The 18,506-nt window shown below is 33.4% G+C and overlaps 1 protein-coding gene across 2 annotated transcripts in view; it reads right to left on the reverse strand.

Annotated features, from left to right (window-relative positions):
• Window positions 1–11,774, reverse strand: part of LOC111635701 (ran GTPase-activating protein 1-like) — a 71,636-nt gene extending 59,862 nt beyond the window's left edge. For both annotated transcript variants that reach the window (XM_023380743.1, XM_023380744.1), the window contains exon 1: window positions 11,539–11,774. In XM_023380743.1, the coding sequence (XP_023236511.1) occupies window positions 11,539–11,653 (115 nt within the window). In that variant the 5' untranslated portion in view covers window positions 11,654–11,774. The remainder of the gene's footprint in view (window positions 1–11,538) is intronic.
• Window positions 11,775–18,506: the final 6,732 nt, after the last annotated feature.

Genomic DNA, 18,506 nt, shown 5'->3' on the forward strand with positions numbered 1-18,506 from the left:
TTCAGTTATTCATTCAAAATGTGCGAGTGATTTAAAAAAAATATTATATTTATAAAAATTTTTAAGCATTAAGATATTTTGATTAAAAAATATAAAATAAAATATGGATTATTTATCAGTGTTGTTNCTGAACTTTAGAGACATCATTAATATAAATATAATTTTTATGGATGTTAAATAATAAATGGTTTTTAGTAGGTCTGCTGCTCGTTTAAACTCAACGGTTTGTGTAATCCTGTCACGACACGAGTCGGCGATGATGTTCTACTGAATTATAGGAGTTTTTTAGCATGTTTGTACGAATACTGTTGCAATTTTTTCGCCGTGATATAGGAATCCAAACTATAGGAACCCGTGTTATAGGGGGTCGGCTGTATTTGCATAGAAATATGGTAAATGAAATAATAATGAAAAATTATTATTGATCAGATTTAAGATATACATCAATATTGTAACATCTTAATGTTTCTTTGAACATATGTCTTCAGCTTAGCTCTTTCCAATGTGTCCTTTGCTTTTTATCCCGGCCATCAAAGCAAAAGTCTTAAAATGGGCCTTTGACCAGTAAGGTAGTTTGTGACAAAACAAGTTGCTTGTAGAATGTTTCTTAAGAGAAAGATTTGCTTGACAACACCCAAGTCTATTCTCTTCTTACAATTAACAACCAATAATCTCCAAGCAAGGCATTATTAAACATCTCAACAATAGTCTTTTGATAATTCTGCCTCTATGCTTTTCCCAAAACAGAATCTTCTTGAGTGACTTACCTTTGTAATTAATTGGGAATTATCCAAATCTATTTAGTCATCATCATCATCATGTTAAGCATTAGCTTATACTTATGATGGTGGCAAGTGATATTTTTGTAATATATCAATTACGCTGAAATATCTTTGTTATTTTTTTTTATTTTGCACCATCTGGGTCATAATGCCACTATATAATAATACTTTTAAAATTTTCTTACAAAATGTTAGATTATTAAAAAAATAAATGTGTGTCTTTGCCCGCACTTCTCTCCAAGCCATATAAAGTACAGTCGAACCCCCCTATAATTACAATTCCTATAAAACTGCGAAAAAATTGTGACGGTATCTGTAAAAAAACTCCTATAATTACATAAAATGGCATCGGGCAGCCGAACTACTTTCCCGCCGTCCGTAGCACCACGCTATGGAGAGATTTCTATCGTCTGGACAGTATTATATAAATTATATATAAATTAGGTACTGTATATATAATTATATATTAACTTATTGTAACTTTATTATAATTAAATATATAATTTTTGCCGTCTAGTGTGGCACGCTACAGAGATTTTATGCTAATTATCGTCTGTATAGTATGTAAATTAGGTACCGTAAGTCTAATACAGTACTGTAATTTTATACATTTCTTGTGAAAGAAACATTTCTTATTCAACGGCGATTAAAATTATTTATATTAATGATGTCTCCAAAGTTCAACGCAGTTTTCGCAGAAAAATAAGTTGTTAGAAATCGGCCGCTGTTTGCTGAGCTGTTCTGCGACGAAAACAAGCTTTAGCAATGGCGATGTTGAATGGTGCACACTCGGTAAGTAATCCTACAATTTTTTATACGGTAGTTTATACAGATTATTTCCAAAAAATATATACGTATTTTGGAAATGTTGAGTCGGATTAGTCTAGAATCGATTAATTTTATGGAAGAAAACCTTTCAATCAGCCGTAGTCCATAAACTTCACACATGTCGGGCTGTGATTGGAAGGACTCGTAAGAAATCGGATTCCTAAAGAATGGAATGTATCTATGATCTTATAGGGGGGGTCGACTGTATACAAAATCACTGAAAGCTGGGCTTAATCATCATTATGATGTAAACAATTTTCTTAATAAACTAGGATTTAATTACTTCTCACTTTTATGAGAAAACCAATTCAGTGGAGAAATTCTTATAATATATCCTCCTTCAATTTTTGGTTATGAAGTTTTCAAATATATGGATTTTATTTTAATTGTCAAATATCCAAATATTCATCTCCTAGTAATTTCTGTTAGAATATGTCAGTGTTTCCTTATATCCTCCAAATATGTCTCTAAATATAGATAAATTTTGTGCAGAGATTTTGATTTATCCAATATTTTATAGACATCCCATGGATCCAATTTTTGTTCGTCAGACCCTGAAGAAATTTTCTTTATAAATGAACTTATTTTTTCAATTTTTATTGAGCTATTTTATTTCCTTCCGACAGTAATTCATTTTTCATCAAGTAGTCATCTAAAAGCTTACCCAGCCAATGGTTTTAACTCCGACCATACTGCAATCTGTCTAAAAATTACTGATTGTGCCGCCACCGGCAATCCCGGATATTTTGAGTGTTCCATTATGGCATCACTTTAACTAAGCAGGCTGCTAACTACATATGTTCTTTTGATTGACTAAAATTGATTTAGTTTACGATATATTTTACAAAACAATTACAGTAGAGTGTCGTTTATCCGAAAGCTGGTTATCCGAAACGTCCCTTATCCGAAAGCATTCCAGTCGGCAAATTTAAATTTTCGCTAGTGCTGTGGCGCTGCAATCTTCGGCTATTTCTCGGGCTACTCAAATATTTTACGTTTTTGATACTAAATTAACATCTGAAGTATAATTTTTTATTGTTTTTATATTTTTCAATAAATTTATTTTGTTTGTACAAAATAAAAAAATAATTTTTAACGATACATTATTATTCGTTAGGCTTAACATCGACGAAAATTCAATGTAAAGCGACACGTAGCGGAGAGAAATTTCAACATGGGATAAATTAAATATATTTTTTCGTACATGATTTGTTATCCGAAAAATAAGATATCCGAACCACCCCAGTCCCCAATTGATTCGGATAAACGACGCTCTACTGTAATAAATTTTTAAGGTACAGAACAGTTGATATATACAAACAAATCACACCCCACCTGAAAAAATTAGGAAACAAAATTTGTAGGCAACGATCAAAATGGAAACAGTGGGAATCCTCGCAAGCTATACATCCACCACATTCTACAACAGCAATATCATTGTTGATGTCAGCTATCATTTCAAAATTATTTTAATACTGTTGTATCCACACAAGTATCTAATCCTCATACATTTTGGGGTTTTATACCAAAATTTTCAAAAAACACCCCATACAAACATTCAACAATACCTGATGATTTAATACACAAAAAACATTACACCACAAACACCCACAAAAACATTAAATCATCTTTTCCAAATTTTACCTAGGGTAGATTATTATAATCCTATTTATTTTCACAATTTTACTTATAATTTTAATATCTCATTATTATATTAGATATCAAGTAATGTCCGCTATCAGCAAATTAATTAAATATTCTAAATATAGTCCCTGACGACATTCCGGAAATTTTATTTTTATTAAACCCTTGATGTTAGTCATACTATCAGAAATGTTTTCCATTTTCTTGCAATCTGCATAATTTCCATAAGGGTGCAACTATGCAGACGCGAATTTAGAGTGAGCGAGAGGTTGCGAGCGATTTAGTTTTCGCAAAGGAAAACCATGTACAAATGAGAAGCGAGAATTAATGCTAGCGAGAGCGAATTTCTGGTTCTCGCACGTATCTGACAGGTTTTGATATTTATCGCGTCTCGCCTCTTCTCACCACATATTCTCGCTCGCTCGAATCTGCATAGTTGCACCCTAACAATGGCAACTATCAATCATCTCCCCAATTCCAAAAAAATAAAAAAAATAAGATAAAAATACATACTGTCCCATCTCAACTGCATTATCTATACTTAAAATGTTCGAAATATGCCTTTATCATGATATATATTTCCCATAAACCAATATCTATAAATCTGATATACCGTACATACATAATAAGCCAACTACAGGATTATGTTGGGTTATTATATTGCCTGATATAATCTGGTCACTAAGATGGCACTTAATGCCTCACTCTAGTGACAAATTATTTAGTAATTAATTAATTAATCATTGTGGAATTTGCAACCACTCTACAATTGCAAAATTACTAAATATGATTCCATTCATATTTGAAAATTTTGAAAAGAAACTATCAACCTATGTTATCTATATCGACTTATCCCAGACCTTTGATTCGGTAATAGTCTCTTGGTATGTTTAAAAGTGTATTCACTTTTAAACATACCAAGAGACCATTTTAATATTGACCTAGCAATACATTCCTGACTGCATAATTATTTTTTTATGTAGGAAATAGAAGATCAAAATAGGTGGCTGTTCTTTCTTAGATTTTTCTCCTTTGCGTGGCAAACAACAAAGGTTGATTATAAATGGAATAATTTTTTTGCATATATTAACAATTTGTTTGACAACATAAATTCTAAAGTCGTGGCTTATGCAGACAACATAAAATTATTAAGCCACGATCCTCATGCTCTACAATTAGACTTGAATCAACTCTTCACTAAATTCAATCTTATAAAAAACATTCAAAAAACTGTTCTTACATGCTACTCCTTGTTCCACTTTCTCTTTTCCACTTAAGAGATCAGATTTTATGATATGTCAACTCTTTCAATGACCTTGGTATAATCTACAACAATAAACTAACTTTTGAAGATCATACTGATAGCATCAAAATCTTGCAATCCATTGCAGGATTCTCTGGAGTTATTTTTTAAAAAAATATTGCACAAATTCATATTATGCTCAAATTTATTATTTTTTTTTTTTTGCTAATTTTCAATCTTTAGCTGGCTGCTCCTTCACTAATCTCCAAAATTTCCCACAAACTTGATAAACTGTATTTAATATTAAATAAACTGTGTAATCTAGCACTTACTCACAGTCTCTCTGTTGCTCGTATGCACATCAGGGGCTGTATTCTGGTCACTGTCTCTGGTCTCTCGCAAGCTGGTCGCTGATTGACTAATCCAAATGATTAGCCAATCAGCAACCGGCTTGTGAGAGACCAGAGACCAGAGACAGTGACCAGAATATGGCCCCTGCTTGCCTGATCTCAAAGAATTCATAAAATGTTTTGATTGTGTTCTTTTCGGTTTAGTAAGTCCACACTGGTTTTATTTATAAGTACCCAGTTGATCCACCTGTAGTTCTTCATGTATATTCACTCCTCAATATTGTCTGATTTTATCACACAGATCAATCTGTATTACATCACTAAGAATATGAAACCTGTGGAACACTTACCATATGAAAGTTTTAGTCGCATTAAAAACAAATGTCAACATATTTTATATCAATCATGAAACTAAATTTAATATCTAGGCTAATCAGTATACATAATTCTCCTGTCTTTATTGCTTTATTATAATTATACATGTGTAACATATTGATTTTTATAATAAGTGTAAAATTTTAATTTCTTAAATTTTATTATTTTAGATTGTCTAACGTCTCCATTTTATTTTTATTGTATAACTAGAAATTACCTCACAAAGCACAACAGACTACTTTCTATGAGAAAATAGAGAGGTTGAGGCGTACGTTTTAAACGTGTAAACGTGTACGTGTGACGTTCGGCGCTGCTTTCCCGTAAGCCTAAAAGTTTGACAATGGTGTTTGGATAGTCAGTGGAATCACGCTCGACATTCCAAACACCATCGTCAAACTTTTAGGCTTACGGGAAAGCGGCGCCGAACGTCACACGTACACGTTTACACGTTTAAAACGTGCGCCTCAACCTCTCTAATAGAAATTGAAGAATTGAGAAGAGTACAATTTCAAGAAATTCAAAAGAGTAGCTAATGTTTCTACAAATTAAATAGCTTATACTGGTCATCAAAGCATAGTTAATGCACGATAATACATTTTAAATAACAAGCTCATTAGATTGTTACTTCTGATTAGATAATAGATCATCACATGGTCGCTATAAAGTTTTCTTTTTAATTGTTGTAGAAGTGACATGATGCAGCCATCATTTTTTTTTAAAAGATTAAATTTAATGAAACACGTTTAAAATAAGCCATTTGCCAAAATATTTAAACATGCAACTTAAAAGAAATTTCATTGTCAAGCATGAACTAAACGAGGTCACCAATGTTACTGCAATGTAAGTACATCACCAATCCAAAATCAATAAAACATTTATTATACAGCTAATATTTCTGCAAAATAAGTCGCCCATAGTTTCCATTAGAACTTAACCAAAATTTCATCCGGATTGGACAAAAACTGCAGGAGTTATAAGAAATTCACATACAGATGATGGCTTTTATATTATTAATTTTAAATTACACTACAGTAGACCCCCCTATAATTACGATTCCTATAAAACTGCAAAAAAATTGCGACAGTATCTGTAAAAAAAGGTAAAAAACTTCTATAATTACGTAAAACGTCATCAGGCAGCTGAACTATTTTCTGCTGTCAAATGCCACGCTACGGAGAGTTTGCTATCGACTGTACAGTATTATATATAAATTAGGTACTGTACATATAATTATATATTAATTATATATAAATTAGGTACTGTACATATAATTATATATTAATTATATATAAATTAGGTACTGTATATATAATTATATATTAACTTATTGTAACTTTGTTATAATTAAATATATAATTTCCGCCGTCTAGCGTGGCGCCACGCTACGGAGATTTTACGCTAACTATCGTCTGTACAGTATGTAAATTAGGTACCGTAAGTCTAATACAGTACTGTAATTTTATACATTTCTTGTGAAAGAAACATTTCTTATTCAACGGCGATAAAAATTATTTATATTAATGATGTCTCCAAAGTTCAATGAAGTTTTCGCAGAAAAATAAGTTGTTAGAAATCGGCCGCTGTTTGCTGAGCTGTTCTGCGACGAAAACAAGCTTTAGCAATGGCGATGTTGAATGGTGCACACTCGGTAAGTAATCCTACAATTTTTTATACGGTAGTTTATACAGATTATTTCCAAAAAATATATACATATTTTGGAAATGTTGAGTCAGATTAGTCTAGAATCGATTAATTTTATGGAAGAAAACCTTTCAATCAGCCGTAGTCTGTAAACTTCACACATGTCGGGCTGTGATTGGAAGGACTCGTAAGAAATCAGATTCCTAAAGAATGGAACGTATCTATGATCTTATAGGGGGGTCGACTGTATTTATAATTTATATATATATAAATTAAATTTTTGTACACTACAAATTTCAGAAACTGAATTTGTAATGTGTTCATAAAACCTTGCTCGATTTTAATTTGTCCATTTTGTTCTGCGTTATATATACCTGAAGATGTCTGATATATACAGATGAAAATGTTAGTAAAAATTAGTAATTTGAGATATGCTAATGTAGATGTCTCATATAGTGTTATTAGTCACCATAACAAGATTACAGTAACAAAATAACAAAGTTGCATTGGCTGCTATAGGAAATCACTTCCTGCATTCAGACACATGTCCCAATGTGGTACAAGTTTGCATATACCTTCCACTAAGAAAGAAGAAGGTTGATGGATGAATCATTCAGTTACAGCTGTATAGCTACTTGGACTTTGCTGTCAGAATGAAATCTGCAAGGCAACATGCCAGAGCTGTAAGGTGGATGCTGCTTCACTTCAGAGGAGAAATTCTGTTCATATGTACTGTACAGTACCTTGCAGCTTTCATCATTTTGATTCTTTAAAATGTTTCTCAAAGGTCACAGATTCCAATATAACAGTGAAGTCCAAGCAGCTATACAGCTGTAATTGAATGATTCATCCAGCAACTTTTTTCTTTCTATGCAAAAAGTATACCCAAACTTGTACAACATTGAGATGCATGTGAATGCAAGTGATTTCCTGTAACAGCTAACACAACTTTGTCATTATGCTATGCATACTATAATCTTGCTAGTGACCAGCAAGACCATATGTTTTATACGATCCAGTCTATGTTATACAAACAACCATCATATACACATTAACATCAATTAATTAGCTAATAGTAACTTCTGGCAATGTTTACAACTGAGTCAACTAACAACCTGTAGAATTTATTAAATTCTACATTAAAATACATCCAGCAAGGAGCCTTATTTAATTTCTAGTAACATTTAATGTGAAAAAATTACAACTGGCATTTTCCAATCTGTAAATGGAAATCTCAGGCCAGAATATTAAAAAATGGAATGTGAATGAAATTAATTAAGGCTGGTGGATGTATTTAGCAGTTCTTTGCTGATGTTAACTAATGTTTCCAATCTCTCACTTGGTGTTTTAAACTGTATATTAAATAATATACAGGTATCCCTTGATTAATACAGTTAATTAATCCATTGATGCTACTGCATATACCAAAATTGTGTTAATCATTTACACTATTTAGGGTAGAGGCTCCTATTGCGTGACCATTTCTAGCAGTCGACTATGTAAGCTGAAATCCATTCACAATTAGTCCATCTGAACAGGTTTAGGTGCGCTATCTTCACAGGAAGCATCATAAGAGGATCCCATTCTCAATGACATGTAAGAATAACAAGTTGTCTCACTCATGGTGATGGGAAAAATTATTGTGCAACACCCCTGCTAGTAGTTTTTTTTTTAACTCTTTCTGCCCTGTGGGCACTAAGAGGGCCTCTTTTTGCAAGCCCATTATGGGTTTGGCCAGGCCCACAATGGAGTAGCCGGGTGGTGAGGAATGGGGCCTAACATATCTGAATGGACAACCCCTAAAAAATTCCTGGGGATTATTTGACCCGTCTGGATTCAATCCCAAGTCTCCCAGAGCAATAAACTGCCACCTTGACCGCTTGGCCATCTGGCTGTCCTCCCTGCTGGTAGTTGAGCACATATGGCATTGTCAGGTTTTTAAAAGATAATGAAGTTCCTGTGTTTCAAGTGCCCATTTTCTACAAAATGCCTATTATTGAGCTCACTTAATTTTTTTTATGGATGGTAAACTATCAAAGCACCCATTGTAACTAATAATTTGCATCAATTCTGATCTAATATGTAAAATGAGGTGGTCAACTACTGAATATACTGACTACATAAATTCGCACGTTCGACTCTGGAATACTGTTTCATGACTATTTTTTGTGACATGTGTCCATGACTGTAAAATGCACACATCAGGTCTCCCTTTTGCAGTGACCACATTTGTCAGGTTTTCGATGAAGGAAAATCCAGTTGTCAATATAAATAATCATGCAACTACACTGGTTAAGCAGAATAACTAGTAATCAACCACTGATATATGCCTGCCAGCTTTCCAATGCCTGTTATTCCAGGGTATTTAATATTTAAATGTCAAGTCAACTAAAACCAACCATAAAAACTGAAAATAACAAAATTAACAGTTGTATAATTCATAGATGCCACTCTATGGTACTCTTTCTACTGCTAGAGGCCAAAAAATGTATATCAGAGCCACAAGTTCTGAAAATTCTGAAATAAACCAGTCAAATGAATGAACGAAAAGAACATCCACCAAATCAATCCCCAGAAATTTCTTATACATCACACTTCCAGAAACCATCATTTGTATTGGCCACAACCAATTATTACAAAAAAAAAAAATGAACGAAAAGAACATCCACCAAGTGCCTTTACTTCCAAGTCATAGAGAGAGTTTATATTAGAAAAGGAAAGAGCAATAGTGAGCAAAACAGAAGAATAAGAAAGGAGGAAAACAGAAAGACTGATAAAAAAAAAAACTGAAAGATTTCCCAGGAAACATAGTGGTTAAGGGAGCAAATTCAGAACAGTTCTTGCATCGCTAAACACAAACGATATCGGGATCACCGAGAAGCAAAAGCGTGCAAGTTGCGCCGAGGGTCGAGACAACGACATGGAAATAGATGAACTGAAAGACATCAGCCAAGACCGCTGAAGCAGACAATATCATTTGAAACGTTCACCGAAGTTGTTCCTGGCTTCGGTGAACGTTTCTGCAACAATGCAGCTAACACGTGATGCCAGCATAGTTAATAACCATAATTCCACAGTGTTAAATGTTTGACTACCGGTGCCATTATCCTATATCAGTGTTTCTCAACCTCTAACAAATTGTCGCCCCCTTCACTTCAAAATTCCGATGCCGAGGGCCAAGGCTAACGCCAAATTCGTACTGTATTGAATAGACTAGTGACTAGTATAATGTTATTTGTTTAATTATTGTACGATATAACGAATAAAATATCTAATTATTCTTACTATAATGTTTTACTTTATCGTCCAGAAAATTGTTTTTCGGGCTCCCGAAACAAAGTTTTACTAATCACCCCCCTCAATATAAAAAAACGCCCCTGTTGAGAAACACTGCCCTATATTAATTAAAGTAAAGACAGCCGATAGAGCCGCGTTAATTATAACTTCTGCCTCGTATATAAAGGGATTGCAGCAATTAATTTCACTGGTTAATTAAGAAAGAGATACAGTGGAACCTCGGTATATGACTTTAATCCGTTCCCGATGTTTGGACTTATACCGAATTGGACGTATACCAAACCAACCTTTCCCATAAGAAGTAATGTAAAAATGATTAATCCGTTCTCGTGTAAAAAAAAATGGCTGGCTTTAAACACCTCGCTTTCCTGGCTAGTTCCTGCTTGATTTTTCGTGAGATCAGCGTGTATCTTTTTAGTTTTCTCGTAAATAATTGCTTCCGATACGCTGTCTCCAGCACTGTTTTTCAGTTATCCAAAGCAAAAGCAATTTCTCGACATGATCTAATGTCTTCGATCTCTGTTTAGAAATTGATTTAACCCCTTTCGCAACGTTNAACAAGTAGCACTATCGGTGTACTAGACCAGACTAGACGTTGGCGGTGCAACGGTTTATAACTTTGTTAAATTACTTCTAATTTTAATTCGTAAGTAAAATTTTATTATTTTTATTAATCACGAATTGCAAAAAGGCAAATGAAAAGTGACAGAAAACTAAAAAAATGACTAGAATTACAATGGGTGCGTTTACTTCTGAGTTAGCAGTGCTAATTCTGATAACCGGATGTGACGTCATTAGCACGTGTATTCGTGCTTGCTTGTCCAATTCGAAAGTGAACACATACGCTAACAAGAAATATGGCTGGAAACCGCCATATTTCTTGTTAGCGTATGTGTTCACTTTCGAATTGGACAAGCAAGCACGAATACACGTGCTAATGACGTCACATCCGGTTATCAGAATTAGCACTGCTAACTCAGAAGTAAACGCACCCATTGTAATTCTAGTCATTTTTTTAGTTTTCTGTCACTTTTCATTTGCCTTTTTGCAATTCGTGATTAATAAAAATAATAAAATTTTACTTACGAATTAAAATTAGAAGTAATTTAACAAAGTTATAAACCGTTGCACCGCCAACGTCTAGTCTGGTCTAGTACACCGATAGTGCTACTTGTTCATTGGTGGCGCGTATAATTGAATTATGTCGTATACCGAACAAAAGTCGTATACCGAGCAAAATTTGTTTCGTCCAAACAGGACGTATTCCGAATTGGACGTATTTTAAAGCAGACGTATACCGAGGTACCACTGTACTTGTATTCATTTACTTATATACATGCATAAATACAAAGTATCTTGTACCAAATTCGAATCTCACCATCTTTTTCCGAATCGAGTTTAAGAGAGCGTCCTGCGAAATTGACACCTTTTTCTTCTTCTACCTTTGTCTGCGCGAGGATTTCTGTTAATTCGTTTATATCCGTAGAAACCATATTCGCTTTTACAATAAATAATTTACAAATATTAAAACAATGACAGCAAACGTTCTCAACGTCAATTCACGGACACGATGTTACACAATTTTCAAAGACGAGCGGTGAAAATGTTGCCAAATTATAACCAGTCGCTCTAACTGCCGTCAAAAATAAAGCCACAATTTTTTTTTTGTTTTTAAATATATTTTAATTATAATATTATTATCGGTAATTTTATTTATAACATAAATAAATATAAAGTAATTTTTATTCTTCGGCTGTTATATATAANTGTTTTTAAATATATTTTAATTATAATATTATTATCGGTAATTTTATTTATAACATAAATAAATATAAAGTAATTTTTATTCTTCGGCTGTTATATATAATAAAAAAAAAGTATGGCCGAGCGATCAAAGTGGCAACCTATCGCTCTAGGGATCCGGGATCGAGTTTGCACGGGTCGAAAAATCCCCAAGAATTTTTCGGGGTTAATCAGTACGGATATTTCGGGCCTCGTCCTTTACTACCCGGCCGAATCCATAATAATGTGACTATAAGAGGCTTTCTTAGTGCCACAGGACAAAAAGTTAAAAAAAGGGGGGAAGGAGAGTATGGCGATCGGTCAAAAAAATGACCATCAAAGATTTTTAGAAATGTCCAGAAATGCAAAAAAGTTTGGGGGGGGTAATTTCTATATGTATTGATATTAAGTATTAAAATAACCATAAACAAATATAAAGTAAAAATTTATTTTCATATTTCAAAATTAAAAAAAAAATTCATATACAACAAATTATTCCTTGCAATTTGCCAGAAAAAGTTTGAGGAAAAAAAGCCACAAAAACAAAACATAGTGGGAAAAACAATGTTTAATACTTGGTACAGGATTCTTCTCCTTTCCAATTCATCACCAAACGATTATTGATGCTAATGTCTGAAATTCCACTTAATCGATGCAAGATGTGTGATTACCAGAGCCCCTCCGGCCGCCAATTTAAAGTCTTTTCATCTTTAAAAATGGCGATTCCACTTTCCGGGACGAGGACCCAGGGGTTGGATTTGTGGGAAGCGTGTGTTCGGGTTGTTTCATTGTGTCGAATTACACAGAACGAGGCGCTTGACGTGTAAGTGTGTGAGTGCGAGAATTCGAGTAAAGGTTAAACGGTGTGTACAGTGGTGTTATGTCCGTGCGTGTGTGTATGTGTGTGATCGAAGAACATCTTCCGCATGTCTGTAAACAGAAAACAGTAAATTACGATACCAGAATAAGATGTGTTAAGAAACGAAACAAAAGAGTTCTTACCATCGGAAAATATTCACTCGTACGATAAACGGCCACTCGGTCCTCTTCGTAATAAAGTTGGGGAGGGAGATTCTTCTCCCCAACTTTATTACGAAGAGGAACATTTGGGAGATTCTTCCTACAAAACACAAAGGCAGTGAGAAAACGAGAAGTTTATTCATTTATTACCTAAGGTCAAGATTATTACTTTTATCAGACAGTCTTTCTTCCCGAACAGTGTTACGAGAATAGCGAAGTACCTGACCTACCCTAACCGGTAGCTCAATCCTCATAACAGCTGTTTGGGAAGAAAGGTCGGCCGAATGTCGCGTCCGGTGAAGAAACGTGTCAAGTCCGTGGGTGACGTCCGGTAAGAGAAGTCACGTCCGTTAAAAGGTGTCATGTCCGGGTGAAAAGTATCGAATCCGGTAAGAAAATCGCATCCGGGTGAAGAAGAGGAAATCGAAGAGGATCACCGCCTAGGCCAAGGGAACCGCAGCCGTCTGCAGCAAGAAAACCACGGTCCCTCGACTTCGGCGGCTCTCTCCTCCGACTCCTCCCCGTTCCGACTTGGGCAAGGCGGTGGCGTCGCCGTCGAGGACGAAGGGGCAGAACGCGACCAAACAGAAAGTGTCAGCTCGGACGAGATGTCACTTTCGACATCCTCCACAGCAAGGTCTGTGCTAGGATGACCCCCGAAGACCTTGGCCAAGCGCACTGGACCCAGGGTGTAGCATCGCATCATCCCGACTCCGGGAGGATGCCACGCCACACACGTCCGACCACAACGACAAGCACAATCGAACTGCGATTCGTCATGTGTGACGTATTTCGAACAAACGTTAAAAAAACGCGTCAACAATGCTCGAATTTCGTAAAATTTTAAATCTTTAAAAAAAGGATTTTTTTAATGTTTTTTTAATTAATTAATTTATAATTATTAATTTTTTAAATTTTGTATCAATCATTTGATAAATAAATTAATTTCTGCATTTACATGGTACAGAATGTCCGCCGTGGAGAGGTAAAAGACGATCTTTTTAAATTCTAAGTCTCGAGGTTTGACCATCTCCGAAATTCGTTGGAATAAATATGTTTTTCGTCCGTTTTCGACCATGGCATGAAATAAATCAAATTCTTAGGATTTCGCTTTGCGGAAAGATTCCTCGGCCGCCGCGGGTTTCGTATTAACTACTCGACGTACGAATTATTAAAAAGAATGGCTTCAGATAAAAAAAATCCTTTATTATTATTTAAAAGAAAACATCTATTTTATCCGGAAAAAGTTTCATTCGTTTTTTTTTTAATTTGTTAAAATTGGTTCCTAAATGGCATCTTTTCCTTTGGATAGCCAACTTTACATGGGCCACCTGCGATTCGGCTTCTTTGTGCTATTATTAGTTTTGCCGAGAAGCTGCCATTCGTCGGTTAGTGATAAAATAATTAAAAAAAGTTAACCACAAAATATATAATGAAGGTAATGTGAAAAACGAAATGAAGTTTGTAGCTATCTAAGCTTTGATTTGCTTTCTTGTATTTGTCTCAACCAATAAATGTTTTGTCACTACCCTAAACCATAAATATGTCGGGAAAGACTCTCCCCTATTATTGTAAAGCAATCAGCGGCAAGAAGACAGATTATTGGCTGATAAAATCAATAGTGAACTTTTTAAAACTGTAATTGGTTTATTTCTGTATCTGTTGACATATTATTTCAACCAATCATCAACCTTTGAAAGCACAAACTAAAATGGCTTGTTTTGTTTGTATTTTTTTATCTACGATTTGCTGAAGAAAAGTTTTAACATTATTTAGACAAGTAAAAATGTTTTCAAAACTGTTTAGCAATAAATATTCCCGGAAAACTGCACCTTACTATAGTAAGTCTAAGGAAACTTTTCTTGGTGTCAATTGGCTTTCAAGTTCTTGTTTGTACGCCTTTTACGCTCTAATTGGTCATTTTTATTATGACTGAAAGGATATCAACCAATGTGTGTTTTTGTAGAACTGTTCGTTCAGGATTTTCCTGAGAAGAACCAATGGCTTTCAAAGTCACCTGATCAGAGTAAGAATGTAAATAAACGTTGAAAAAAGTTATTTTCATCACTTCTACCTGTAATTTCGCTAGGTTTCATGTTATTTGAATGTACTTAGACTAGAAGATGTCTTATCAGAAGCTTCTAGTCAAAGAATGTATCGGGAAACTTATTATTTCCGGTTTTTGCAGTACTTTCGTAAATACGTAAAAAATAGGTATATAGGTGTGTGTGTGACTAATAAATTTACGATATTTTAGCGAATTCTTATAAATAAATAAACTATTTTCTGTTTTGTTCAGAGATTTAAAATTTTATTATAATTTTAAATTCGTGATAAACAAAAAAACAAAACTACGGTAAACTGTAATATGACTTGGCTATAAAACAAAAAACAGACTGAATATAGCGCGAATTTGAAGCGAGATACCACAATTGAAACGATACTTGCATCTGTAAATATGGTTATCCTGCAAAACATCGTGTTTTTTTTGATAGAAGAACACAGGGTTTTTAGAAATATTCTGTGTATAAATATTTTTCATTAGCTTATTATCAGAAAAATGTTTTATTTGTTTTACATTGCTTGAACATCAATACTCCCTGGATTTCTTCATGAAAAGAGAAACAGTATATTGTAAACAAAGGCATTTCACACTCTAAGGCTATAGAGGGGTGCAGTTCGTGTAGTACAGAAGACAACATATTACATTATATTATAAAATCTGCAAATAAAACCGATTGATTTAATTTTATTTTACGGTTTTTTCGAAAATGAAACACGTAAATATTATTGTAAATTTGTGTTTTTTTTTAGATAAAATTAGATAAAAATAAAATAGAAAAAAAACTAACTCATCAAAATATTTAACAATCTGTACAGAAAAATCGATATAGAAAAATAAGAAAAAATTATGCCAGACAATGCTTTATAATTGCAAGCAGGTGTTCAAAAGAACTTTTATTATAAAAGCTTTTAGATGTGCATTTTTACACAAATACTAAAAATGTCTTATATTACAATAATACTTATTCTATAATAGTTTCTAGCTTTATATGATTTACAAAAAAAAAAAAACTCCCACAAAAAATCAGAATAATTTATAATACACCATTTCATAAAATAAATTTATAAACAATTTTAGTATAAATCTTTATTTACTTTATAATGTATTATTTAGAAACTTATTATTTTTCAGGTAACACACAGCTGGATGACCTAGTTCCCAACAACAGCCTGAGGGAAGTAGATTTTCTACACACTCCTGAAACAAGTTACTGAAAATACTCGATTGTATTACGTTATTTTCTGATAATTGTTTTATTTTCTTGTTATTACTTATATATGCTAAACCTCATTAACCTAACATTGTTTTTTTGTGCTTTACAGGAAAAACTCCCACAAAAAATTAAAAAAACTTTTAATACATCAAATTATGAAATACATTTCTAAAATATTTTAGCATAAAACTTAATTTCTTTTATTACGTATTATTTAGAAGCGAATTATCTTTCAGACAACAAAAAATCGCAATGGATCACGTGACACGCGCCGCGTTTCGGTGTACAGAGCTTAATAACCTTGACAACAGCTGTTGATAGCCATTAGCAGGATATTCTCATACAAACCTCAGGGGAAGACAGTTTTCTAAATAGTTGTGCATTAATTACTATAAACACTCAAATACGTCACTAACTTTTCCATTCGATATACTATCTTTATAGATAGAGACAAAAAAAATTGTCAAAAAATAAACTTCTATTGGGTGTAATATTACGAAACTTGTCGAGGTAATCAACAATATTCAATAGAATGTAAATAAGCTTTATTTGAATTATTTCACGCAACGAGAAGTTACGTACGATTATTTAAATTTGCCCGGGTTAACTCGGGACCGAACGTTAAGGGTTTTTAAAAAAATAGTTTTAAATTTTTCAGAGGGTCCAAACGCCCGAGTTTTATGTAACGCTATAGAGACTTCACGAGTTAATGCGGGTTTGGAGTTTAAGGTTTTTTTAATAAACAGAAATTCACTTCTTAGATCATGGTTAAACTTGCATTCTCTTTTCTTGCTCATTATGTTAAGAAAAATTAAAAATTAATGTAATTTTTCGTCCGTCCTATTTTGTTTGAGTCCCCAGAAAAGAATGCTCTTTGGTGGGGACTCAAACAACACACACAGCCCTCAGGGACATTCCTCTCTATTAGTCATCACCAACCAAGTAGGAAGGGTTGGAAAGGAAAATTCTACGAATTACAAACAATAGACAAAAAAACAAAGAAAGGAAAATGTACAAAAATTAGAACAAAATATATATCTATATGGCGTACAGCCACAATACTAAACGATCTTTACCGAATCTTAATTAAACATAAGACAAATAATTGACGAAAATTTAATTTTTCCAAAATGTGGGGACTTTTTTAAAACACCACGGGGGTGGGACAAAGTGTTAGAGATCGGGACTGTCCCGCCCAAAGCGGAACATCTGGTCACTTTATCATTAATACAAATATTAAAACATCATTTCATTTTAAAGTAGCTTACCGTCGCGCATTGCTGCGATCTCAGAAGAAACGAAATTCAAGTTTCGTTATGATAAAATTAAATTTACATTTTATCATTTTTATTGAAACTTAGTATTATATTATTACTATTCATTTTAATTGGGAAATTATTTCAATGTCATTTCAATTCTATTTATTTATTGGAGTGCTTGTGGATACACGATATTTTTTGTTTTTCTGTCTGATGCGTACACGAATAAATCAGAAGATTTTCCGACGCGTAACAGGCCACATACAGTTGTACTGTAAATGTGAGAAACACGGATTCATTAAATTTAGCCCACATACACACAGAGATTGTTAGAAGTGCGATATTTCTCATTTTTATATATATTTTTTAAATGGTTGGTTGGTTGGTTGGTATTGGTTTTTTGGCACAAGAGCCATATAGGCTAAGCTGCGCCATAACAAATAGTAAATAATTATAAACATCACAAATAACAAACATATGACAAAAATAAATAAATAAACAACAGCAACAAAAAACGAATATATACACATTAATAACAAACAAAAACGAACAAAAAGCTGAAAGATAAATAAATAAATAATTAAATTTCTTTACACAAATTAGTGACTTTTAAAAAGTCTAATCTATATATATAAAAATGAATGTGTGTGTGTGTGTGTGTGTGTTTGTCCTTTATGCATTACCAAACCGTTTATCCGATTGCCGTGAAACTTTGGGAAGTTGTTTAATATACTCCGGCGAAGGTTTGTGGCATAGTACGATTGCCATAAAACTTTTGAAAAGTTTTTTAATACACTCCCACAAAGTACATTTATCCTACGATAGATGGCGCGCGTTTACACGAGAATTCGAGCATTGTGTTAGATCGATTTCAAATCGTAAAGACCATTTCTCCCCCTTCAAAAAATATCTGTATATATTTTTTGTGAATAACAGTTCACAAATATGCATTTGTGAACTGTTATTTACGATATTTGTAATAATTTTTGTTTAATCACTTTATTTCA

The sequence above is a fragment of the Centruroides sculpturatus genome, unplaced genomic scaffold, assembly GCF_000671375.1.
Source record: "Centruroides sculpturatus isolate CEXI.00-Female unplaced genomic scaffold, Cexi_2.0 scaffold1028, whole genome shotgun sequence".
Taxonomy (NCBI): Eukaryota; Metazoa; Arthropoda; class Arachnida; order Scorpiones; family Buthidae; genus Centruroides; species Centruroides sculpturatus.